General features: G+C 47.3%; 1 protein-coding gene across 28 annotated transcripts in view; it reads left to right on the forward strand.

The window, feature by feature from the left end:
* Positions 1-25,368, forward strand: part of ZMYND8 (zinc finger MYND-type containing 8) — a 129,088-nt gene that overhangs the window by 5,033 nt on the left and 98,687 nt on the right. For 26 of the 28 annotated variants that reach the window (XM_082431387.1, XM_082431383.1, XM_082431376.1 and 23 more), the window contains one exon: positions 4,827-4,897. In XM_082431387.1, the coding sequence (XP_082287513.1) occupies positions 4,873-4,897 (25 nt within the window). In that variant the 5' untranslated portion in view covers positions 4,827-4,872. Of the gene's footprint in view, positions 1-362; positions 1,050-4,826; positions 4,898-25,368 lie in introns of those variants that run through there. The other 2 variants (XM_082431360.1, XM_082431372.1) reach the window with 2 other exon arrangements.

Genomic DNA, 25,368 nt, shown 5'->3' on the forward strand with positions numbered 1-25,368 from the left:
GCTGCCGGCCTGTCCCTCGTCATCAAGATTACCTACCTACCGGCCGGCCGGGAGCCAGCTGCCCGTCCTTGCCCTGGTGCAGCCTTGGGCACTGTGCCCTCCTTTCTCTCCTGAAGCTCACAAACAGTCACCTTGAAACTCTCCACCCGCAGCACCAGGAGAGTTCTGAGGCCATGCGCAGACCTGTAACAGTAAATTACATTATCCACTATGAGGCTCTTAGCTTGGCCTGTGAAAGCGGGTTTTGCCAAACCCATGGTTAATTTTGAGGGCTCTGTTGGGGGTGGACAAAAATCTAATTTGTGAGTATCCTGCGCCTTGGCTAAGGGCGATGTTTTCCTGTTGTTTCTTCTCTGCAGACTCGGATTATCTTTCCTTGATGTTAACTGTCTTAGGACTGGCTGGGTGTTTGGTGGCCGTTTTCAGGCTTATTAAACAGCCTTTTTATTTGACTTTGGCCTCGGGCTGGGGTGCAGCCCCTTCACATGCCTGCTGCCCTGGAAGCACTTCTCATTTTCCCTAGCTCCTCTTTGGTAGGGATGCAGAGCTGGTTTCTCATCTACCAGAAAGGGGGAATGGGCTTCCTCCTCCTCCCCAGCCTGCGCCCTTTTAACAGTTCGGTTGTTTGCACAGACACCTGTCTGTCTGCACTTTGTGCCACAGGGCTGCCTAATTCCTCACCTTCCACCCACCTAATTCGAGGGCAAGGGGGCCTCATTTTAGAGCCTCACGTTGAAGGCTCAGGATCTGAAAGGGAAGGGTTTTCCTTAGGAACCTGTGACTTCACAAACTCCCCCTGTCACTGCAGATTTTTTTTTTTTTCAAGCTTCTAAACGTTGGGTTGTTGGTGTCCTTTGGTTGAGCTTTTCCTAGTTCTGATATTTAGGAAGGTGGCTTTGAAACTAGCAGGGCTGCTTAAGCAAGAGCTACAGCTATTGAACAAACTGCTACCATTTTAGCTTCAATACAGGAATGAGGCAGTGTTGCCAGACGCCATTTTAAGAATCCTGCATAAATAGCTTAGCTACCGATGACTCTGCCTGTTTTAGGTGAGTGCTTATATAAAGCTGCTAACCATTCCCTCCCCTCCCCCCAATTTTTAAAGAAATTAATTGCAGATTTAGGGCAGCATGGTGTTTTGATTTTGATGTTCACTATTTTGTGATCTAGAAGAGGAAAGATGTTTGTGTCTTGGGGATGAAATATTTCTTACAGCCTGGACCACTTTGGTATTTTGAATGAAAGTAAAAAGCTGAAGGAAAAGTCCTTTCGAATGATTGCATGATTCTTGAATTGCTGTGTGATGATCCTCAGCTGCAGACCCAGACTCTTGTGCATGCTGGTTATATATTCTAGAGGGGTTAGATATTCTTGGTTAACAGTCAAATAGTAGGGGCACTTGGGGAAAAGAAATATCTGGGCATTGTGTTTCCAGGCAGTTTTCTGTCCAAACTAGATGTTTTCTCTTTTCTCTCTCTCCTGGAAGTGTTGAGGGGATGGGATTCCTGGGAATTACGGACCAGCCTTGAGTCTTCAGAATTAAAAATCAGAAGGCTTAAAACATCCTGGAGGTGCAGTTCATCTGCAACTTTTAATTGCTCTTTTCCAGTGCATGCAGGTGAAGAAGTAAGCAGAGGTTTTCTTGCTCAGGCATTGGGGGAGAAATCTTTTATTCTTTCTGGGACGGGATGGGATGGTCTTGGTTGTACGTGCAGGCGCTTGTTATTTCTTCTTTAATTGCCTGAAATGTATCAGTTTGTGAAATCCAGCTGCAAGTGACTTAGGGGAACCGTGAGTGCAAGAGGTGATGGTGGTGGGAACATACAATGTATACAACTAGTTGATGGTGTATTGTCCTGTTGGGGTGAGATTTTCAGCTAGTTTTACCCTTTCCTTTAGCGGGCCCCAGCCTCCCCAGTTGACCTTAAAAAAAAAAAAAAAGTAATGTCAGTTTGAAACAAGGGCTGCTTGTTCCATTGTTTAGGATTTAAATAATTGGGGTTGCTGGAAGCTAGCAGATATGGAAGGAAAAATGCTGTGTATTTTCTAATAGACTTTAATGTGTTAATGACGAGAGTTCAAAGTCTTTTCTTCAGACGCAGCTGCTTTTTCTTTTTAACAATTATTATTTGACTGTTTTTTTTTCCCTCCAAATGACTGAACAGTTCTTAACCTAAATTGACCAAGATCTGTGGGGCGTTCAGACAGGTACAAATCTTTTCTCACCACCACTTTTGATGTAATATTCATAGTTTTTTTTTTTTTTTCCCCTAATAACATACTAGTACTTAACACTAAACCAAGAAAAAAAAAAAATGAGATCAGTGGTGTAGAAAAAAGGAAGTCCCTTTAGATGTGGCTATTCAAAATGACTAATTTTGCATTCTGGTCTTTGCTTTTGTAAATGAACTTTTTAAAAATTTTTTTCCTTTAGATGCATAGACATTGCAATTTCCTTTAGTCAAATACAAGTTGTGTGTGTGTGTGTGTGTGTGTATATGTGTGCATGCATGTGCATGCATGGGTTCCCTTTGAAAGGATGGCTTGCTGATCTGTGAAAAAGATGGTTTTCTGAAATTGTTGTCCTTCAAATCCTTGGCTAAATCCTGGTGGTGCTATTGCTAAAGTTAGCTGATTATGGTGCCCACTTTGTAATACTTGGAAAGATAAAACAGCTTAACTTTCTTTTCCCTCTTTTCTGCTCCAGAATTATCTTAAACTCAGCAGCATATAGCCACCCCATCGCTAGTTTGCATTTTCTTAGCCTCTCAGCGGCTTTCCTGCCTGAAGTATTCAGCCTCCTCTAGGCTGTTACAAGCCAAATAATTGTTCTCTTGAATGCAGCCCAACTCCATGATCAATACACCTTTGAATGTTTTCAGCGCTGCAGAAATCCTTCAAGTGGGTTTGGGGGAGTCTGTAATGCATAATTGTTTCTTTTCACTACCAAACATTTTGGTTGGATCCCAGATTAGCGTTTTCTCCATCACTCAAAATATGGGATCGGTTTCAAGAAGTTTAGGATTTCACATACTTCATGCTAGAGAGGGGAGCAGAATTCTAGTTGCTGGAAAGATCAGGGTTGCTGTTTGTTTTTTTGAAGCTGACCATCTCCCCCTCTTTGAAGGGGCCGCATGGGGCTTTCTGTTAAAATTTATTTCCAATCACCCCAAGCAAAAAACCATCAGCAGTATCCATTTGGACAGTCTGGGGATGTCGCAGGCAGGGTGTGTTTCTGAGTTGAGATTGTTTGCCTCTTAAGTTGGAGTAAAAAGTATCAGTGCTAAAATCACCTGCCACAAATCACGGTTGTATTAGTGCACGTTAGCGACATGTTTAAATTTCAGAAGCAATGTCTTCTGATGAAAACCATTTGTGACAACATGTCTGCTGTTTCTTTGGTGATTTGTGTCCCAGGCGTTCTCTACAAAGGCTGTGTGGATGAAATTGTCAACGGGGTTCAATATCAGAGACCTAAATGTGTTAACATTCTGATTTAAAAGCATGCTGCCTTTCTGTTTCTTCTCTCTGCTGGGACCAGTGAAGTTGGAGGCCTTTAAGTTCTTCTAACTTAATTCTCAGCTCTCATCTCTCCCTTTCTATCTAGTCCCATCAAACACGGAACTCTCCTAAACGCAGCTCCATCTGACCCTGAGGTTCCAGGCCTTTTGGGACTTACCTTTTGTCTCGTCACAGTCTCAGACCACGAAACACAGAAGGGACATTCTGATCCTTCCTGCCTTACCCAGCGTCCCCCCGTCCTGGTTTTTGAGTCTTCCAGGTGGAAGATTTTAGCCATCTCAGTTGGAGATGCACCCATTTCTTCTTGTTGAACCACAGTCCGATGGAATTGCATCTAGAATAATTGCTCAGGTTCTTATCACTTCGTCGTCAGCCGAATGCCTGGAAAGTTCCAGCACCTCAAACTGTTGGCACTTAGAAAAGCAGAACTTTCCTGGCTTGGCCTGAGAGGTGTGTGTATGTCCGTGGGGAAGATAGGGAATGGCCCGCACCCTGTTCAGCGGGGAGTTCCAGCCGAGAGAGCGAGAGAAGATTCTGGTGGATGGCCCAGCAGAGGGGCCTGTTTTCTCTGCTTCTTATCCCAACCCCCAGCTCTCAGCCTGTCTTTTAAATAATCCTTCCTCATTCCACTTTTGTGGTGGGGGTAATTAGTCACAGCTCAAACGAGTGCTGAATGCTTTCTCTAAGCCATGCCTGCTACAGAGAGGAAATATCCCAGGGGTTGGGAGTGTGGAGACCCCAATCCTAATTCCTGGGCTAAGTGCTGGTGGTTTGAATGTTTTGAGACCAGGCCTTTTGCTTCTAGCCTGAGCATATTTTTCTACTTTGTAACTTAACCTATATATTTTTTCATGTTCCTGCCTCATCGGGAAATAGTAAGATTTAGCCAGGAGGTCTGGGAAGATACTCTTTGCCTTGCAGAATTCGGAGATCTGAACTCTGGGTACCCCGAAAACCACCTCCAACCTGAACCCAGTGTTAACAATGAGAAACTTATTTATTTGAAGGCTGGGTTTTCATTGGTCCATGGGGGTAGATTGTAATTGTGTCTTAAAAAAGCCTTTTGCATCTTCCAATAGCATGACAACTGGAATAGTAATTTGACTTAAAGAACAAGCTAGTGTTTAAAAACACTCCTATAGGACTCTTAACACTTTGTTTGAAATCAGGTGTGGGTTCCTTTCCCCCTACCCTTGGAAGATTGTCTGAAAAATGTGGGTTTGTTGTTAGAACTTCTACACAACCGCCCCCATGGGGCAAGTTCTCAGTCTACCTAAACGTGAACATAATTTGCTCTGTTTCAGCTTGGCTGAAGAGGAAATAAAAACAGAACAGGAGGTGGTGGAGGGCATGGATATCTCTACTCGCTCCAAAGGTAAGTAAAAATCTCGTATTATCTATCCAGAGCAGAGGAGGAAATTGGAATTTCTTTTTCTTGTTGTTTCAGTGCAGTGAAGTGTGGCTTACGAGTCGAGGCTCTAACACTCCGATTTTGAGAGGTTGGCACCTTTGATGGATGAACCTCATTTATAGAGAAATCTCCTTTTGATTTGCTTTCCCTTGGCGTGTCTGTGTAGGTGTTCCGACCTGTCGGAAATTATCCCGACAGTAAATTTTACATGTGAGTGTCATGACGGAGGGCGGCTGGCTAGCTCTCTCTGCAGGGTGACTTTCGGGAATCAATTTAAATAAAGCATGTTCTAGAAGCAACTGGAGTCTTCAGCTGCTGCTAGGTTTCTGATTTCAGTAACAGGCCTCTTTGGAATCGCAGAGGTGGAACGAAGGTGACCCACTTCCTTGGAAAACGTTGGTCTTGGTTAGAGATTAAAGGGAAACATTAGGACTTCGTGGAATGCTGGGGCCAGTGTTTGCATGTAGGACAGAATTGTGCAAATCAGAGTAAACGTGGTATGTGCTTCTATTCAGAATCCTGTGTTAGAGCTCCTCAAGGATCTTCTAATTGAGGCATTGGTACTTTTGGATTGGTCTGTGTGAGATTTCACGAGGGTTCCCACAAGGAAGCAGTTACTCACATTTGCCTTCAGGGTGCTTTTAGAAATGAGCTGCGGGAACATTTCTCACCTCTGTGGTTGATGAAAATGCTCATCTCCAAACTTAGTTGTTGTACCACGGTGGTGTTATTCTTTCAACAAGTTGCTGAGAACCTGTGCTGGGGTCTGGGGGGGAGGCGGGAAGGACTAGACAGAGGGTGAGTACAGACTCGGCCAGAAAGACTCCCATCCAGCCCAAGAGCTTCACCGTAAAGTCGTCTGAGACCACAGAGCTTTTTGAGGATTTTGATAAGACAGCGTGTCATTGTGGGCAAAGATGAGGGTCAGATAGTGGTGGCACGGTGGTGACCTGGGAAGCAGGGGCTGGCCGTTGTTGCTGCCTGACCTGCAGCAGCAACAGGGGACCTGGGCCTGGTTCAGAGAGGAGGGGAGGCCCCTCAGGTGGGCAGGCCAGGCTGTCCGGGTGGGTGGTCGGTGCCTGGTGGGGGGGGGGCGGGCCCAGTCGGAGGGCTGCTCCCCTTCACCAGAGCCCCCCCACCCCAGCCCAGGCTGGGCCCGCAGCACCTCTGATGGTGAGGAGAGCCACGGGGGAGTCTGAACAAGAGGTGTTTGGAGACAGTTGCTGATGGGGAAGCGTGTCTCAGCGCCCCCCCGCTTTGGGGTCAGAATCAAGTGTGGAGAAGGGAGCCCAGAGAACGAGAGCTGGGAGCCGGGCTCGCTGTCCTTGCTCTTCCGCTCTCCTGGACACGTTCTGGCTCTGCCCCTGTTTTCTTATCTGTAAAACGGGTTGTCAGATGAGATTCTAAGATTCCTTCCACCTTGGGCTTACTCTTGTAAAAGTAACACTTGCTGGCGGCATTTATGAAGGCTGTGCTTGTAGGGTCCAGGAGCCTTTTCTTACCTGGCAAGAAATGGGAGGTGGTGTTCCCATTTTGCCGTTGAGGAAACCGAGGCTCCGAGTGGTAATGTCTCCCAGGTAGAAAGTGTAGAATGGGATTGAACCGAACCGAGGCTCGGACTCCAAGGAGGTGCTTCCTTCCTGAGCGCTCGGTGCCTGGAAGGTCCTGGAGCCCCGTTGTGGAGACTTCTCCAAAAGGGTCAGAATCGGGGACCGTCAGCCAGAGCAGGAGGCCTGTTCAGCTCAGGCCCTTCCCTCTGCATGTGGGGACCCCTCTTCTCTTCCCCTTGAGCGTGGAGACCCCGCTTCTTGTCTTCTTGCAGACCCCCAGGTGCTCCTAGCCCTTCACCCTCTGTCTCTGGGCCGTCTGAGGTGGGACCCCTCTGGGGTCATCATCATCCCTTATCTGCCCCACCGCATCCTCTCCCGACAGCAGCCAGGGCGATCTTGGAAAAACACTCCATCAGGTACATCTCATCTTGCTGAGTCCCTCCACTGACCTTCCAGCGCCCTCAGGCTCCAGTCTGAAGTGACTGTGACCAACCTGCCTGGCCTGACCCCTTCAGCTTCCTTCACTTTTGTTTACCTTGTGACAGACACTCTGTGCACCTGACCCCACTTGAGTTCCCCAGCCTCCCTCCCCTCCCCGTCCTCTCCTGGGGGCCCTTTGCCGGGAACGCCGCCCTGGGTCCTGCTGCCTAGTTCTCATCTCAGCTTCTTCTCAGACGTCAGCTCCTGAGGGAGGCCTTCAGTGGCCACCCTATCCACAGGAGCAATGCCATCATTTTCTGTTATGTTTTTAAAAATAAACTTCTAATTTCAGAGCAGTTGTAGATTTAGATTTCCAGGTAACTTGTGAAGCTAGTGCAGTGTTCCTATACTACCCCCCCGACGCACACACACATAGTTACACACACAGAGTTACAGTTTTTCCCCTGTTATTAACACCGTACATTGGTCTGGTCCATTTGTCACAATTAATGAATCGGTGTGTTATTACCAACTAAAGTTGGATGCTTTGTTCAGATTTCCTTAGTTTTTCCACTAAGATCCCTTTTCTCTTCCAGCACCCCATCCCGGATCCCACATGACATTTAGCTGTCGTGTCTCCTTAGAATCCTCTTGGCTGTGACAGTTTGTTAGACTTTCCTTGTTTTTGATGGCCTTGCTAGTTTGGAGGAAAACTGGTCAGGTATTTTGTAGGATGATCCTCATTTGGGGTTTATCTGATGTTTTTCTCATGGTTGGATTGGAGTAGGCTGGAATTATGGGTTTTTAAAATTTATTTTATTTATTTATTTATGGCTGTGTTGGGTCTTCGTTTCTGTGCGAGGGCTTTCTCTAGTTGTGGCAAGCGGGGGCCACTCTTCATCGCGGTGCACGGGCCTCTCACCATCGTGGCCTCACTTGTTGCGGACCACAGGCTCCAGATGCGCAGGCTCAGTAACTGTGGCTCACAGGCCCAGCTGCTCTGCGGCATGTGGGATCTTCCCAGACCAGGGCTCGAACCCATGTCCCCTGCATTGGCAGGCAGACTCTCAACCACTGCGCCACCAGGGAAGCCCGGAATTATGGGTTTTTGAGAGGAAGACCTTAAAGGGCCGTTTCCATCACATCATATCAAGGGTATATATTATGAACCTGATTTATCACTGGTGGTGTTGACCTTGATCACTTGGCCAAGGGAGTGTTTGTCAGGTTTCTCCCCTTCCTCTTTGGAAGGAAGTCACAGTGCCCAGCCCACACTTAGGAAGTGTGGGGAGCCATGCTCCAGCTCCCGAAGGCCAGAGTATCTACATAAATTATTTCATGTTGTTCTATATGAGATTTGTTTTGTTTCTCCCATTTATTTGTTCAGCCATTTATTTATTTATATCAGCAAGGACTCAACCGTTTTATACTTTGGGTTTTGTATAACTTATTTTGTTGTTCAGATTGTTCTAGCTTTGGCCACTGGGAGCACTTTTCAGTCGGCTCCTGTGTCCCTTTGACGTCATTGTCGGTTGAGTGATTGATTGAACACTTTCTTAATTTCTGGCACTGCAGGATGCTCTAGGGTCATCTTGTATATTTTGCCCAAGGCCCCTGGTTGTTATTGGAGAGTGGCCTTAGAAACCAAGATCTGGGTGCTGGATGTGCTTATTGCTGCTGAGGTGTCTGCTTCTAGGTTCTGTCAGCTGACCGAGCAAAGAAACATATATGTGTGTATAGGAACCCCCATGTATACACATCTATAAATATTTCTATCTGTATCTCTGTTGAATTGAGTTCATACACTTGTCTCCAGTTCTGATCCATTACCACATAGATCATTCCAGCCTCCTCTCCTTACTTATCTGTAATTTCCCACTCCCACAGTGAGAAAGCGGCTCCTGCCATCTGCCATTCTTTACCGTTTTGTGGTATACTTAAAATCTTACATTCAGCGTTCAGCTTGGTGAACTTTAACACGTGTAGACACTTGTGGGACCACGGCCCAGATCAAGGTAGTTGAACATTCGTGGCATTCTGAAAGGCTCTTGGAAGCCCTTGTCCATGACCTTGTACTTCTATTTATTTGTTTGTTGATGGTCTCTTCTGCTACAGTGTTAGGCTCCTTCTCTCTCCAGGCCTTACACCCCCATGGTCAACCTCTCCCTCCCATTTGAGAGGCAGGATGGCATGGAGGTTTAAGAAAACCTGGCTTCTGGAGTCAAACTCCCTGGGTTTGCATTCTGGCTGCCCTCTGCCTAGCTGTATTTGTGGCGCAGTTTCCCCTTGTACATGGGGATGATAAAAATAGAGGATTATGGTTGAGATTAAACTTGCTCACATGTGCAAAGCACCCAGAACAGTGCTGGGACATGGCGAGTGCTCAGAAATGTTAGCCATGATTAGAGTCAGTTGAGGAGGGATGAGCTCCTGTTGATAAGCCTATCAGGTGGAAACCCTACTCACCAAATTCTGCTTCTTTCCCTGCTTCCAGCCTCCAGGAAGAGGGCATGGAGGTAGTTAATGAAGAATTGTATAATCCAAAATATATAAAGTTTATATAACTGAATATCAAAAAAACAAACAACCCAATCAAAAAACTGGCCGAAGACCTGAATAGACATTTTTCCAAAGAAGACATACAGATGGCCAACAGGCACCTGAAAATATGCTCAGCATCGCTAATCATCAGAGAAATGCAAATCATAACAACAATGAGCTATCACCTCACACCTGTCCGAATGGCTATCATCAAAAAGTCTACAAATAATGAGTGTTGGTGAGGATGTGGAGAAAAGGGAACCCTTGTACACTGTTGGTGGGAGGGTAAATTGGTGCAGCCACTGTGGAAAACAGTATGGAGGTTCCTCAAAAAACTAAAAATAGAACTACCGTGTTATAGCAGTTCCACTCCTGGTTGTATATATCTGAAAAAAGAAAAGTAATCTGAAAAGACACGTGCACCCCATTGTTTGTAGCAGCACTATTTATAATACCTAAGATATGGAAGCAATCCAAGTGTCCATCAACAGATGAAGGGTTAAAGAAGATATATGTGTACACATGTGCATGCGTGCGCACACACACACAGTGGAATATTACTCAGCTCTAAAAAAAGAATGAAATTCTGCCATTTGCAGCAATATGGATGGACCTAGAGAATGTTAGGCTTGGTGAGATAAGTCAAAGACAATTACTGCATGATACCACTTATATGTGGAATCTAAAAAAATAAAACAACTGAATGTATATAGCAAAACAGAAACAGGCTCACAGATATAGAAAGCACTAGTGATTTTCAGTGGGGAGAGGGAAGCAGGAAGGGGCAGGATAGGGGTATGGGATTAAGAGATACAAACTACTATGTGTAAGATACAATAGATAAGCAATAGGGATATATTGTACAGCACAGGGAATTGCAGTCATTATTTTGTAATAACTTACTGGAGTATAATCTACAAAAATACTGAATCGCCATGCTATGCACCTAAAACTAATATAATACTGCAAATCAATAAAAAAAATTGCGTAGGGCACCCCAGCAGGCAGGTTCGGGACCGGCATCCTATCCTCTGAGACATTTGAAGAAATCCGGTCTGCATCCTTTTGGACTGATTTTCTCAGGGCCTTTGGAACCCCTGTTCTGGTGGGGAATCGTGAGGGGGATGGCGTCACCTGGTTTCGAGGGAGACCTTCCTCTCTCCCCAGGGATTGTGTTGGATGGCTTTCTTTGTGTGGAGGTGAGTTCCTATCCTCCAGGGTCATCGTATGGCCAGGTGACTGGCCGCTTCTGTGTCCTGCGAACCTTTCTGATAGAACCTCTCCGGTTAGGTGAGGAAATCGCATACGCAAAGAAAGGCCTGGAGTTACGATACGGCGTGGCTGGGGTTCTGAGAGCTGAGGTCAGCCTGGTCCAAATGTGACCAGCTTGCAAAAGCTGGGCTGAAGGCTTATGTCTCTTTCAGTCCTAATTATTCAAAATCCATGTTGTGATGGTGTGGGCTCTGTGAACACAAACTTGTTTCTCTAGCCTGCTTTTCGTATGCTTTGGGACATTCAGTGCTTCAGCGCCCACCTGGTACCGTCCGATCAGGGTTCTTTGGTTGTGAGCGACGGAATCCGGCTCTGGTTAATTGGAGCAGGAAGGGGATGGGCTGGAAGGTGGTCGGTTGGCTCATGGGGTTGAGGGAGTGGCTGGAGGCCCAGGGCTGCTCTGGGGAGCGGAGCTAGTATACAGCTTCCTCAGGGTCAATAGGGCAAAGTCCCTAGGGAGAGTCCCTTACCTAGTGTCATGTTTCTGCCCTTTGGCTGGGGAAGGGCCGGTATCTAGACATCTGGAACCCCCAACATTGCCCCCACTGGGAAGGAGGTAATCCTCAAAAGAGGATGAGGTGACCACCAGGCATCTTGGGAAACTGGCAACATCATTCCCTACTTGTGGGTGGAGAAGAGGCCCCGAACTGTACTATACTTGAGAAACTTAGAAACTCTGACAATAATTGGCTCAGAGTTCTTTAATTCTGTTCCTACACCTAGTTTGTACGACCTTTCAGGTTCTCTAACTAAATTTCAATTTGTATACCCTCTTACCCCTGACACATACTCACTTATTAACTGAATAATTCCCAAGCCAGGCATTGCCATAACGCCAGCCTTGACATTTACCGGAGCATTTTAGTCCTCGGGAGACAAAGCTCTCGTGCTTTCAAGATGTCAGGTTGACATTTGTGTCCGGGGGTAATGATCTGCTGAAAGATGCTCAAGCAAAACTCGGAAATACTGTCTAGTTGCCAAGTGTGTTTGCCTCGCTGATGTTTTCTGAGTACTTACTAGGTGCCAGGTATTATATGCAAATTACTTCATTCGATTCTCATAATAACGCTGTGTTACAGGTGTTTTTATTCCCATTTTATAGTTCTGGAAACTGAGGCTGAGAGAGATTAATGAAGTGGCAAAGTGGAGAATTGGGGTCAGGTTTTATCTTTGATTTTAAACCTTTGTACTTGGTCATGAGCTGTACCCCAAGGATCCCAGGTGAGATGTCTGCAGGGGCCCGCAAGTGGACCAGAGAGTGTAGCTGGCATCCAGGGGTGCTGGGGCCTTTGGTGAGTTGGAGAGTGTCTGTCCTAAAGGGGGAGCAATCCATTTGATTGCTGACCAGCAGGAGCAAGAATATGGCTCACTGGGTGTCACCACCTGGGATTTTATTTTTTTGCCCCTGTAAAAACGCCTGGTTTAGAAACGTGATCCGTATAGCCCAGTCTCTGAAAGACCATGCATGAACCCAACAAAACACATCTCTGGGCCACAAGCGGTGGAGGGTTGTGGGTTTGCTTTCTCTGCGTGAGACTGGGCACAGCACTGTTTATTGCAGGATTTTGGCCACATGATGCAGGAGGTCAGAACAAGCCCCTCCAAGGCCAGGGACTTAAAGCCTGAAAAATGATGGACGCTGGGAGCTCACGTCTCCATACAAAGGCTCCCCTGTTTGGGCTGCTTGCATCTTGATCCTGCTGTGTGTGCATTTTGCAGTAATGATTGTGGTGTATGGATGCCAGGCTGCCAGAGCTGAAACCATTTTTAAAAATGTCTGTGTAATGTCACCCGCACAGGGGAATGAGCCACTTGGAAACCATGCACAGATGCAGCGGAAGCCCAGGATATTAAAATCTTGAACAGTATCATTCTTGCTGAGATTTGCCTGGGTATGGATATATTTTCCGAGACAGGATGCTGGAGGATATACAATTACAGCAATTTGCTAACCAGCCTCAGACCTCAATTAGTACAGGATCCTCATTCTCACTGTTGTATGTAAATTAAGACTGTTTCACAAAGGGGTTGTTTATGAGGACGGCTATGAGATAGAGACCTTCTATCATTTTTTTTTTTTCCCTAAGGAAACTGTTTAAGAAAATAAAACCGTAAACACTCTTAAATCACAGTGCGATACGGAAGTGCTGAGAATTTTTCTTTTCAGAAATGAGCATCAGTATTTTTAACTCTGTTTTGGCTCTTCTACATCTCCTCCAGCCCAAGAAGTGTGCCATCCACGTACTGTGCAATGGAAGGAATTGATTTGCGAGTTAGATAACTACCAGATTGTTCCTCTCCCAACAAGGTCTAAAATATCCCGAAACTCTGAGGATGTTGGATACGGCTTTCCAAATGAGAAACCTTCTACCTTCTATTCGCCAGCCTAGCATCCGTGCGTCTGTTCACGGAATCCTGTCGGCACATCCGTGCAATTTATCTTTGTGGTTTACTTGTGGAAAACCTTGCGTTTGCCCCAGTTTTGAAGCGTGACCCACGTTACATGTTTATGTGACTACTGTAACTCCAGAAGACTGTGATCTACAATGGACCGTTTTCAACCATAGTTTCAACAGAACCGCCTCTTCTTTTTCGTCCTCCAGATGCCTCTAGAGTTAACTTTCTAGGTCTGAGGCCTTTTAGAAATCCTGGCACTTATTTTTTTTTTTTCGCCTGAAAGTTTCAAAGAGTAGTTATTTCATTTTGCTCCACTGATGGGGGTCCCTTTACTGTTGGCTTGAGGGGAGAGAGTTTGGCAAGGCCACATCTCACAGTGGGGGTGTGTGCAGTATTATATATTCCAGGCCCTCCCCGTGCTCCCACCCCTCCCCCTCCACATTCCCTCCACCTGTTTCCAGTTTTCCTGGCGCCCAGAGATTCAGCATTTCAAAGTGAACAGTAACATGTTTGGTTCTTTTTTTAAATGTTGATCATCTTTATGTGTTTTTTAAAAATATTATTTGTTTATTTGTTTATTTGGTTCAGCCGGGTCTTAGTTGCCGCACATGGGCTCCTTAGTTGTGGCATGGGAAGTCTTAGTTGCGACATGTGGGATCTAGTTCCCTGACCAGGGATCGAACCCGTGCCTCCTGCATTGGGAGCACGGAGTCTTAACCACTACGCCACCAGGGAAGTCCCAACAGTAACATGATTTTTATTTTTATTTTTAAAATTTTATTCGTTTATTTTTTTGGCCATGCTGCGTGACCTGCAGGATCTTAGGGATAGAACCCGCGCCCTTGTGTGGGAGCGTGGAGTCCGAACCACTGGATCACCATGGAATTCCCAGTAACATGGTTTTTAATCCATTCACAGAATCGTGCAGTGATCACTACAGTCAATTTTAGAACATTTAACAAATCACTCCCCATTCATTGCCCCTTTACCCTGACAACCACTAATCTACTCTCTCCCTCTCTGGATTTGCTTATCTTGAACATTTCAAGTAAATGGGATCATTCAATATGTGAACTTCTGTGTCTGACTTCTTTCACATAGAATAATGTTTTTAAGGCTCATCCACGTTGTAGCACACATCATTTGATTCCTTTTTATGGCTGAATAATGTTCCATCGGGTTATTCAATTGTCATATTTTGTTTTATCCATTCATCTGTTGATGGACATTTGAGTTGTTTCCTCTTCTTGGCTGCTATGGAGAACGGTGCTGTGAACGTTCGTGAATGAGTTTTTGTGTGGATGTATGTTTTCATTTCTCTTGGGTGTAGACCTAGGAGTGTGGTTGTGGAGTCATGGGTTAGCTCTGTGTTTAACCTTTGGAGGAATGTACAGACATTTGTTTTTATTTTTATTTGTTTATTTTATTTTATTTTTAAATATTTTTTTGGCTGTGCCGTGCAGCATGTGGGATCTTAGCTCCCCAACCAGGGATCGAACGCGTGGCCCCCTGCAGTGGAAGCGCAGAGTCTTAACCACTGGATTGCCTGGGAAGTCCCCTGTACAGACTTCTGAACATACTCAGGTCTCTTCCACATTTCCTCTCTTGACCTTGCATCTTTCCTATTAGCAGTTCTCCTATTTCTGGCCCCTTCAAAGCCAAACTTCTTAAGAGGAGTGTTTGTACTCACATCTTGGTTTCCTCACCTCCTGCTTTGTCCTGCCAGCTCCACCCAGACCCTCCACGTTAACAGTTATCACTGGGCTTCCTGTAGACTCCAGTGGATGGTGTCAGTACTGCCGTGTCTTGATCTCACAGAGGCATTGGACCTTGCTGATCATTTTTCTCCTGGAAACTGTCGCTTCCAGTGGTTTTCCTTCGATTTCCCTGGCTCCTTCTCTTCTCCATTAAATGTTGGAGTTGCTGAAAGTCCTCCCCTTGCCCAGCACGTTCTTTTCCTGGGTGATCTTGCCCACATCTGTGGCTTTATGACTCACAAATATTTTACTTCCAGCCTAGATTTTTCCTGAGTCATGATGCAGAAGGCCAGCTGCCCACCTGACCGCCCTACCTGTTGTTCATGGGTGTCTCAAGCTCAACGTGTCCAAAACCGATTTCTCTATCCACCTTCCCTCCTGCTCCCTACCACCCCCTAACAAAACACCTGCTTCTCCACTATGATGAATAAGCCAGGACTCTGCCAGTTGGCTAGGCCAGGGATGTGGGACTGTCCTCGATTCTTCTGTCCTTTTGCCTTTTTGTGTCGTTTACTTAAAATAATATATCGTAAACATCACTCTTCTTCAGGTTATCACCAGTGAACTGCAGTAGTCTTTTTTTAAAAAATAAATTTATTTATTTTATTTATTTTTATTTTTGGCTGTGTTGGGTCTTTGTTGCTGCGCGTGGGCTTTCTCTAGTTGCGGCGAGCGGGGGCTCCTCTTCGTTCCGGTGTGCAGGCTTCTCATTGAGGTGGCTTCTCTTGTGCTGTACGGGCTCTAGGAGTACAGGCTTCAGTAGTTGTGGCTCGCGGGCTCTAGAGCGCAGGCTCAGTAGTTGTGGCGCACGGGCTTAGTTGCTCTGCGGCATGTGGGATCTTCCCGGACCAGGGCTCGAACCCGTGTCCCCGGCATTAGCAGGTGGATTCTTAACCACTGTGCCACCAGGGAAGCCCCTGCAGTAGTCTTTTAATTGGTCTCCCATCTCTCTCCGCCCCACCTCCCGATCTTTCTAAAAGGAACCTCTCTTCCGGTTACTACCTCCTACTTTAAACTCTTAGGGGCTTGCTTTTGGTTTTAGAATGAATATCAAAGCCCTAAAATTTTCATGTGCGGCCCTTGCCCACCTTTCCAGCCTCCTGCCTCCACGGCCCCCTTTCTCTCCACTCCAGCCACACTGATCTTCCAGGTCCTCAAAAGGAAGATCCTCCCCTCTCCTTTCTCTCCTAACCTCCTACCCCGCTGGATGCGAAGGCTCCAAATGAGGGTGGGTCCTGCCTTTTGTTTTTGCGCATCTCATTTTCCCCTGTGCCCCTTTTACTGCCACTGTGCCTGTTCTAGTTGGTGCACAATAAATACATCGTTTGAATGAATGAGTGAATGATTTGACTTTGTCTACCAGATGGACAGAACTTTTTTTAAAAATTAATTTTATTTTTGGCTGTGTCTGTTGCTGCGCGCGGGCTTTCTCTAGTTGCGGCGAGTGGGGGCTACTCTTTGTTGCGGTGTGTGGCCTTCTCGTTGTGGTGGCTTCTCTTGTTGTGGAGCACGGGCCCTAGGCGTGTGGGCTCAGTAGTTGTGGCACGCGGGCACAGTAGTTGTGTGGCTCGCGAGCTCTAGAGAGCAGGCTCAGTAGTTGTGGCGCGTGGGCTTAGTTGCTCTGCAGCATGTGGGATCTTCCCGGACCAGGGATCGAACCCGTGTCCCCTGCACTGGCAGACGGATTCTTAACCACCGTGCCACCAGGGAAGTCCGGACAGAACTCTTCTCCTGGAGAAGGATGTAAAAGCAGCCTTTCAGCCGGAGCGGATGGCTTTGTTTCCAGCATCATCGGTGCGTGGAAATAATTACCCAAGCTCAAATGTCTGCTCTATGAAACGATTGGTGGCCTGTCTGTCTTTCCTCCCCAGGGACACAGTACTCTTTGAAATGGCCCCCTTCCCTCTGATTTCTTTCCTTCCCTTGGTATTAAGACCACTTAAAAAAAATTAATTATTCGGCTGCGCCGGGTCTTAGTTGCGGCATGCGGGATCTTTAGTTTTGGCATGCAGGATCCAGTTCCCTGACCAGGGCTGGCACCTGGGCCCCCTGCATTGGGAGCGTGGAGTCCCAGCCACTGGACCACCAGGGAAGTCCCTAAGACCATTTTTGATGGGCTCTTCCCAAACACAAGTGCGATTGTCTTGCTTGCCCGCTTTGGGTTGCCAGTGGCTCCTGAAGACGACCCCAGTCCTGAGCAGAGATTCAAGGCCCTGGTCCATCTGTCCTTTCTGGCAGAAGCTGCCCTCCTGTTCAGCCTGCCAGGCCCGAATGTTGCTCCTGTGATGTGCCAGGTTCCTTCCTGCTCCTCGCCGGGTCACGCCTCTGTAGATCCTTCCAGGCTTCTCTCCCTGAGGACCTGCCTTCCCCCTGGCTTCTCCACATCCTTGGGGATCCAGGCTCCCCTCTTTCAGAGCCTTCATTTATACCTCCTACAGTGGAGTTCTTTAGCTTCCAAAGTTGAAATTGCCCCGGGGGAATTCCCTGGTGGTCCAGTGGTTAGGACTCCGAGCTTTCACTGCCGAGGGCGCGGGTTCAATCCCTGGTTGGGGAGCTAAGATCCTGCAAGCTGCGTGGCATTGCCAAACAAAACAAAACAGTAATCACCCGGAAAGTCTCTTAAATTGCCCAGGAAAGGACAGTAATCAGCTCTGATCAGACATTCTCATGCATCCTAAAGGTCTGAGTATTTCCAAGCTAGGCTAAAGGTGGCAAGTCCGCGTACACATTTCTAGACGTCAAATCATTACGCCTTGAAGATCCCTCCAGTAGGGGTGGGTGGGGAGGATTCTGAAGGGTGCCGCTTGCCTGCTAGGCTTCCTCCCTTGTCTGTTATATATTGAGCTTCTATAGCTATGCTTGTCTGATAAGATAGCCACTAGATGTATGTGGCTGTTTTAATTTACATTAATTAAAAAAAAAAAATTCCTGCCTCAGTTGCACTAGCCACATTGCAAGTGCCCAGAGGCTGCACAGATATTAGACAGCACAGATACAGAATGCTGCCATCATTATAGAAAGTTCTGTTGGACACCACTGCACTACAGCTTTCATATATTAATATGTCATGCTGGATGCAGTAGGTGGAAACACCTAACCACAGATTGGCACAGCATAGAACGTGCTCAAAAAATTACTGTATCGGTGTCTTAAGTTTCACTTGATTAGATTCTCCTGGGCCTGCTCTTTCTTTGAAAAGTTATGTAAAGAGAGAACACAGCTATCTTCCCATCTTCCCAAGTTGGCATTTCTTATCCAGGCCACACTGAACCTCCTTTCTGCTGGGCCCTGTGGCATCTTGGCACATTGGCTGGGGGAAAATAACCCAGAATGTGCTGGGCAACCCTCTCCCCAGCCTTCAAAATGCTCTGCTGTCGAATTCATTTCCGTGTGTGTCTCCTCGCCTAAACTGGTAAGGGGACCAGGTCTCTCTGACCTTTTTAATGTGAGGCAAGTGATTTGTAAGTAGCTGCTCAGTAAATGCTTTTTGAATAAAGACTCTCTCCCAAGAAATAGAAACTAATTAAGGGAAGAAAATGGTTTATTGGATTTTCCTTTCAAATGATAAAATCAGTGCATCTCCTGGCAGCAAACTGAACGAATTTTACAAAAAAGGGGCTAAAAATTCTCTGCCAGGTAACCTATGTTAACAGTTTGATATACTTTTCCCCTCTCTCTTAGAAAAATATAAACAAATGTATATACCATGTTGGGCTTGAACTGTCTAGATCTTGGCCATTCTAGCAAAGTATCCTTTATCTGTTATCCCTCTGTTTACCCTGTGCCCTTCTATGCTTTACTCTGCCTTGAAGGGATTTTCAAGGTTACATTTAATTATCTTGACAGTTAAGAATGATGGAAACCTTGGCAAATGGGGAATTTCATGTTCCATGCTAAGGGTGGGGGAAACAGCCTGGAGGATTGTACTATGTGGAAATGGGGACCTTGTGTGCCTGGATCTTGATTTTTTTTTGTTGTTGTTTAAGAGAAGCTAGTAATCTGGATTTCCAGATGCAGTTTCTCCTAATTTTTAAATATTGACAACTAACTTAAATTTTATTTTATTTTTAAATTTATTTTTATTTATTATTATTTTTTAATAAATTTATTTATTTTTATTTTTGGCTGTGTTGGGTCTTTGTTGCTGTGCGCGGGCTTTCTCTAGTTACAGCGGGCAGGGGCTACTCTTCGTTGTGGTGCGCAGGCTTTCTCTAGTTACAGCGGGCAGGGGCTACTCTTCGTTGTGGTGCGCAGGCTTTCTCTAGTTACAGCGGGCAGGGGCTACTCTTCGTTGTGGTGTGCAGGCTTCTCATTGCCGTGGCCTCTCGTTGCGGAGCACGGGCTCTAGGTGCACGGGCTTCAGTAGTTGTGGCGTGCGGGCTCAGTAGTTGTGGCTCATGGGCTCAGCAGTTGTGGCTCATGGGCTCTAGAGTGCAGGCTCAGTAGTTTGTGGCGCACGGGCCCAGTTGCTCCGCGGCATGTGGGATCCTCCCGGACCAGGTATCGAACCCGTGTCCCCTGCATTGGCAGGCGGATTCTTAACCACTGCGCCATCAGGGAAGCCCTAACTTAAATTTTAAAAGAATTACCCAGCTGTGGGTGGACTGGATTCAGTCTGGGGTCCTTCAGTGGGCCACCTCCGGCCCAGGCCATGGCTGTCAGTTTCCCTAGATGATTTCTGGGCACTTGCTTCCCTTCTAGATCACTGGTTCATCTCATCGGCTGTCACTCGGGCCCTCTTCCTAATAAGGCTGACCTGGTTTTGTCTTTCACCTCCTTAACCAGCCTCTAGTAACTCCCCATCGCCACACAGGAATGTGGGGACCGTCTTTCAAACCAGGCTGCTATTTCTTGGGTTGGGACCAGATATACTAGTAGTTGCTGAGAGTTGCTTGACAGATATCTTTCAGTTCTAGACTCTCAAGCCTGGTGAGATGCTTCTCTCTGAGAAGCCTGAGGGAACAAGGGTGGAGACAGGAAAGAGCAGATTTAATTTCTCTCCACGCACGCCTTTTGAGTGGGACGGAGGGAAGATGAACTTGAAAAGTCATTTTTTTACTTTCCCTTTTTGAGGCTGAACCCATATTGCTGGCTTCACATGGATAAGTACCTGCGTGATGGACCTCTTGCTTTATCGTGCTGGGGCAGCGCTGGACAGTCCAGGCGAGCATTAAGGGAGGTGTGGAAAAGAGAACCCCAGCCTTAAAAGGGTCTGATAAGAAAAAGGGCAAAGGTGGGGACTTCCCTGGTGGCGCAGTGGGGTAAGACTCCGCGCTCCCAATGCAGGGGCCTGGGTTTCGATTCCTGGTCAGGGAACAAGATCCCACGTGCATGCCGCAACTAAGAGTTCGCATGCCACAACTGAGGAGCCTGCCTGCTGCAACTAAGACCAGGCGCAACCAAATAATAAATAAATAAATAAAGTTGTGTTGCTAAAGAATTTAAAAAAATCCCGAAACTTAAAACTTAAAAAAAAAAAGGGCAAAGAATCTGGACTAAAAAATTTGGTTAAATGGTCATCACAGTAGGGGAGGTCTCCCAGTGGGGAGAGTGTTTTCCCTGGAGAAAGTCATTCCTCTTTTCTTTTTTTTAAAATTTATTTATTTATTTACTTATTTTTGGCTGTGTTGGGTCTTCGTTGCTGCTCACAGGCTTTACTCTAGTTGCGGCGAGCGGGGGCTACTCTTCATTGCAGTGCGCAGGCTTCTCGCTGCCGTGGCTTCTCTTGTTGCAGAGCACGGGCTCTGGGCACGCGGGCTTCAGTAGTTGTGGCTCGCGGGCTCTAGAGCGCAGGCTCAGTAGTTGTGGCGCACGGGATTAGTTGCTCCGCGGCATGTGGGATGTTCCCGGACCAGGGATTGAACCCGTGTCCCCTGCATTGGCAGGCGGATCCTTAACCACTGCGCCACCAGGGAAGCCCCCATTCCTCTTTTCTAACGCTAAATCATTCTGCAACGATAGCTCTCCCCAAGAAGATGGGGGAAGAGAGTTAGGAAATGAGTGGCCTGAGAAAACCCTCTCCTGAGTTTTCCCCCTTTGGTTTCTCAGTAATTGCGTTTAGCCGCAAGGCCCCATCACATTCAGGATATAAATCCTCATTTAATCGCCTCCTTTGGGGGAAATGGGCTCTTTAGGCCAGAAACAAGAATGGCTGAGTACCTGTTGAAAAGGGAGTTTCCTCCTCTAGTTTCTTTCTGACCCTGGAATGGCCAGGCTCCCTTTTGTGTAATCTTCCCTGTTCACTTCACAACCCTACGGCGGTTTTGGTTTGCCGGGACAAATTCTTAGACCTGGGAGGAAAAACTGGATTTTCCAGTGTTCACAGTCTCATTTAGCTGATCAGAGGTCTGTTTGGAGGCTGCCTCTGAGCCAGACTGTGTGTCAGGCATTGGGCTACAGCAAAGAAAGTCAGAAAAACTGAGATCAAGGTCACATTCTGGAGGAGACACAATGAACAAGCGAACCAGCAAAAAAGAAAATAAGTCCAACAATTTTCAGCTGGAGACGACCACAGTGAAGGGGGAAAGAAACCTACTTTAAGATGATACCGTAAGAGGGCTGGAGACTGGGGTGGCCACGGAAGGATTCTCTGGGGAAGTGACACGTAAGCCAAAAGTTGAAGTTGTCAACTATGGGAAAGTTGGGCATACAACGTTCTAGATGGAAGAGTCAGCAAGGACAAATGAGCTTGGCTCATTAGAGTCTGTGGTTAGGGTTGAGTGAAAGGAGGAGAAAAGGTGGGCGGGGCCAGATCCCTGGGGGCGTGGTAGATTCTGTTAAGATGCTGGGTGTCTACAGTAAGCTCCTTGGCAGGTTTTTAAAAATTAATTAATTAATTAATTATTATTTATTTAGCTAGCTGCGCTGGGTCTTAGTTGCGGCACGCAGGATCTTCGTTGTGGCATGCGGGATCTTTAGTTGCAGCATGTGGGATCTAGTTCCCTGAGCGGGGATCGAACCTGGGCCCCCTGCATTGGGAGCGCAGAGTCTTAGCCACTGAACCACCAGGGAAGTCCTCACAGGTTTTAAGTAGGGGACTGCTTATTTTGTTTAGGTTTGAAGAAGGCTACTAGCAAGGGCAAGTGAATAGTCCCAGGGCTTGGATCAAGGTGGCAGCTGTGAAGGGTGGACTGAACGGGAACAGGCAGAAGTGAGGGTGGGCAGGGGAGGAACAGCTAGCTCTCTGCAGAGCGCTTGCTATGTGCCAGACACCACGTAGGCACTTCCATGCCTCCGTCCTGACCCTGCCGGGTTCAGCATTCTTCACGCACGTTGCAGATTATGGGGATTCTGAGGCCTCCTCTCTCCCAGGCTTCCTGAGCCTCATTTGAGTAGGGAGGAGAGGGCATTAGGAGGCGTCCCGGGGTGGAAGGTCAATCAGCAAGGGTAGGGCTGGGTCTGTGGGCCACCACCTGGTGCTTCTGCTTTGATCTGGGAGGAAATCCTAAGCCCTGAGGGGATTTTGAGGCTGGCTTGGGTTGAACTTGTGCCAGCCTGGGAGGACTTCCTGTGAAAATTTGTATTTCCCATCATTGAACCCCTTTCAGAAGCTGGTTGAGAAGGGCTGATTGGGCGCAAATCAGGGTGAAGATGCATAATGATTTGGGGAAACTGGTTTGAGATTTCTGGGTTAATGTCTTTTCTCTGCCCTGGCGCCTCCTTCCCCTAAAGGAGAATTACTACCAGTAATAACTGGTGGTGCTTCGATGAGCTGTTTGCTGTGAGCACATTGCCTCCTTTATTCTTAACAGCCCTTTAAAGAAGAGTCAGTTACAGCTCTAACAGTTACAGCTGAATTGACTGAGGCACAGAGAGGCTAAGTAACTTGCCGAAGAACACACAGCAGGCAGGTGACAGGGCTTGGATTCGGAGCTGGTGGTTTGGCTCCGGAGCCCACACCCTGAACAACAGCACTGTGTTGACAGTGGCCGTCACCAAACATGCCCTTAGTGATGGAGAATTACAAGGTGGCATCCCGGAACTCAGGGAAGTCACTTGACTGGTTTGGAGGGCTTTGGAGTGGGACCCAGCTGTGATGGAGCCCCCAGCATGCTGCTTTGACCTGAGTGCCTCAAGGCCACAGAAGATTTTGCCTCTCTCAGCCTCACCTATGAAATCGGTACAAAAACACCATCCTTGGAGTTCCCTGGTGGTCCAGTGGTTATGACTCCACGCTTCCACTGCAGGGGACATGGGTTCGATCCCTGGTCGGGGAAGTTCTGCATGCCACGCGACGCGGCCAAAACAAAAACAAAAACCCATCCTTACCTCGTGGGATTTTGGGGAGGATTCGTAAAGTAGCTTCTTAATAAACATTAGCTGTGAATCACATGAGCCCAGTTTGAGAAGGAAAGAGGAGAGAGATTTTCCTGGCTACCCCTCTCCCTAATGTGTATTCACAAATTCCCGGAGTTTGTCCTGCTCAGCTTTTTGTCCATCTGTAATCAGTTTCTTATTCAGTATTTCTAGATTGAACATATTCTGTATTCATCCTGTATTTACTAGCCACTTCCTCATGGGCTTGTTTCTCTCTGGGCCTCAGTTTCCTCGTCAATAAAATGAAGAGTCTCTGGTCCTACCTCCTTCTAGAACTGTGGTGAGGAGTAAGTCAATTGACATTTGTATCTAGAACAGTGTCTCACAGGTGATAAGTGTGGTCAACAAAAGGTAGCTGTTATTACTATTATTTGTTTCTGGCTGCCCTCCCATGGCGGGCAGGGCCCTTCCCTGGGAGCCCAGATGTCTAGGAGTTGCTCAGTGACTATTTGTTGACTGACTGGTCCCATTGTTTTCTTCTCTTTGAAATCTGAAGTCAGGGCCGCCAGGTGAAACATAAGGCACTACTTTTCTCTCAATGGTTGCAGATGTCTCTGTGGGTGGTGTATTGACAGAAGGTTAGACCTGCGTGGCAGCTTGCTGGAAGTTTCTTTACCCCCAGGGTTTCTCAACATCGGGTGCTGTTGACATTTCCTGGGCCTGATCATTCTCTGGGGTGGGGGGCTCTCCTGGGCACCGTGGGCTGTTCAACAGCATCTCTGCCTGTACCGATGCCAGTAGCAACCCCTCTCTCTTTGCCTAGGGGTGACAACCGAAAATGTCTCCAGACATTGCCAAGTGTCCCCTGGGGGGGACCGGGTTGAGAACCACTGTTTTTCACCGTTCTAGACACCTGCGCCCCTTAAAAGTAGCACCTGATTAATGCGGGGGCGGGGTGGGGGGATGTTCTGAATTCCTTCTGCTTGCTGGGGGCTGGGGATGCCGACGTGGTCCCTGGCATGTAGGGAGAGTCCCATAGATCTTGTTATCATCCGTTTCTCCCCACAGTCATTTAAAAATACCTTAAATAGTTAAATACATGACAGGGATCAGAAAGAATTCAAAGAGGAGTTCAGTGTTGGCTGATTTCCTGGATGTTCCTCCAGGCCTTTGCAAACCCAGAACCCACGCAGCTCCTATTTCTTTTCACCCAGGTTCTATTTCTGGCCTTTTTTCACTTGGATTTTGCCCCAGGCCAGTACATAAAGACGTGATTCCTTCTCTATTCCATTTTATGGCTGCGCGTCAGTCCCCTATGGATGACGTTGAAGTTACTTCCCATCTTTGGCTTCCACCTAAGGTGTGTTGCAAGGGCTGTGCTAATCCGCCCTTGCGTGCACTCTTAAGACTGGGGACCTCCGTATCCAGGTGATGGTAAAGCATCCTTTTGACCAGGGTAATTTGGGTGACATTCTGGGCCTACAAATCTTTGCTTTCTCAAAAAAAGGCCATGAGGTGACTAGAGGGCCGGTCCCTTCTTCCCTGGTGTCTTCCTAGAGAATTTTCTTAGTCTTCGTTAAGGTGACTTTTAGAGAGGCCAGACCCCGCCCAGGGCGTGTGGGGAACGTTGCCTGGTTATGAGCGGCAGCACCTCTTCTTCCATCTGCCCCCTTCCCTGCAGCCGCTTCATCCCCCTTTCTTCTCCAGCCCGCTTTGCTGCTTCGGCTGCTGCTGGCAGTCTTTTTGTTTTTGAACTGTCCCTCTGATGCTCTAACTCCCTATTGCAATTTGAAAGCCACCCACCAGCACCTGAGCTTTGCAGAACCTGGGCTGAGTCCCTGCAGCCTAGATAATAATGCACATGGGCTTCAGCCACTAGAATCAGCTCGTCCAGCGAGCTCGCTCCTCCGCCAGCTACCGTAAAGGCCAAAGGCAACTGGTTTCTCCACATTTTCTTTGTGGTGATTTGGCAGAGTTTTCAGGGCCTCAGATATGTACACAACGTCGGATGCAAGCCTTCTGGGCCTGGACCTGCTGAACGGGTGGGTGGGGTGCAGCGGTTTTTCTTGTAGGGAGTTAGGCCCGGCCTCCCCCTCTCTGTGAAGACCGAGAGAGAGCTTGGCATTCTGGAACCAGGAAATTCCTGTTGAGATGTCGTCGTTTTTTCCAGAGGGCTTCATCCCAGCTGAGGGAGGTGCAGGGAGAAAGGGCTACGTGGTGGCAATTGCCTCTCGATGTTGAG

The sequence above is a fragment of the Balaenoptera physalus genome, assembly GCF_965194825.1.
Source record: "Balaenoptera physalus genome assembly, chromosome: 16".
NCBI classification, from domain to species: domain Eukaryota; kingdom Metazoa; phylum Chordata; class Mammalia; order Artiodactyla; family Balaenopteridae; genus Balaenoptera; species Balaenoptera physalus.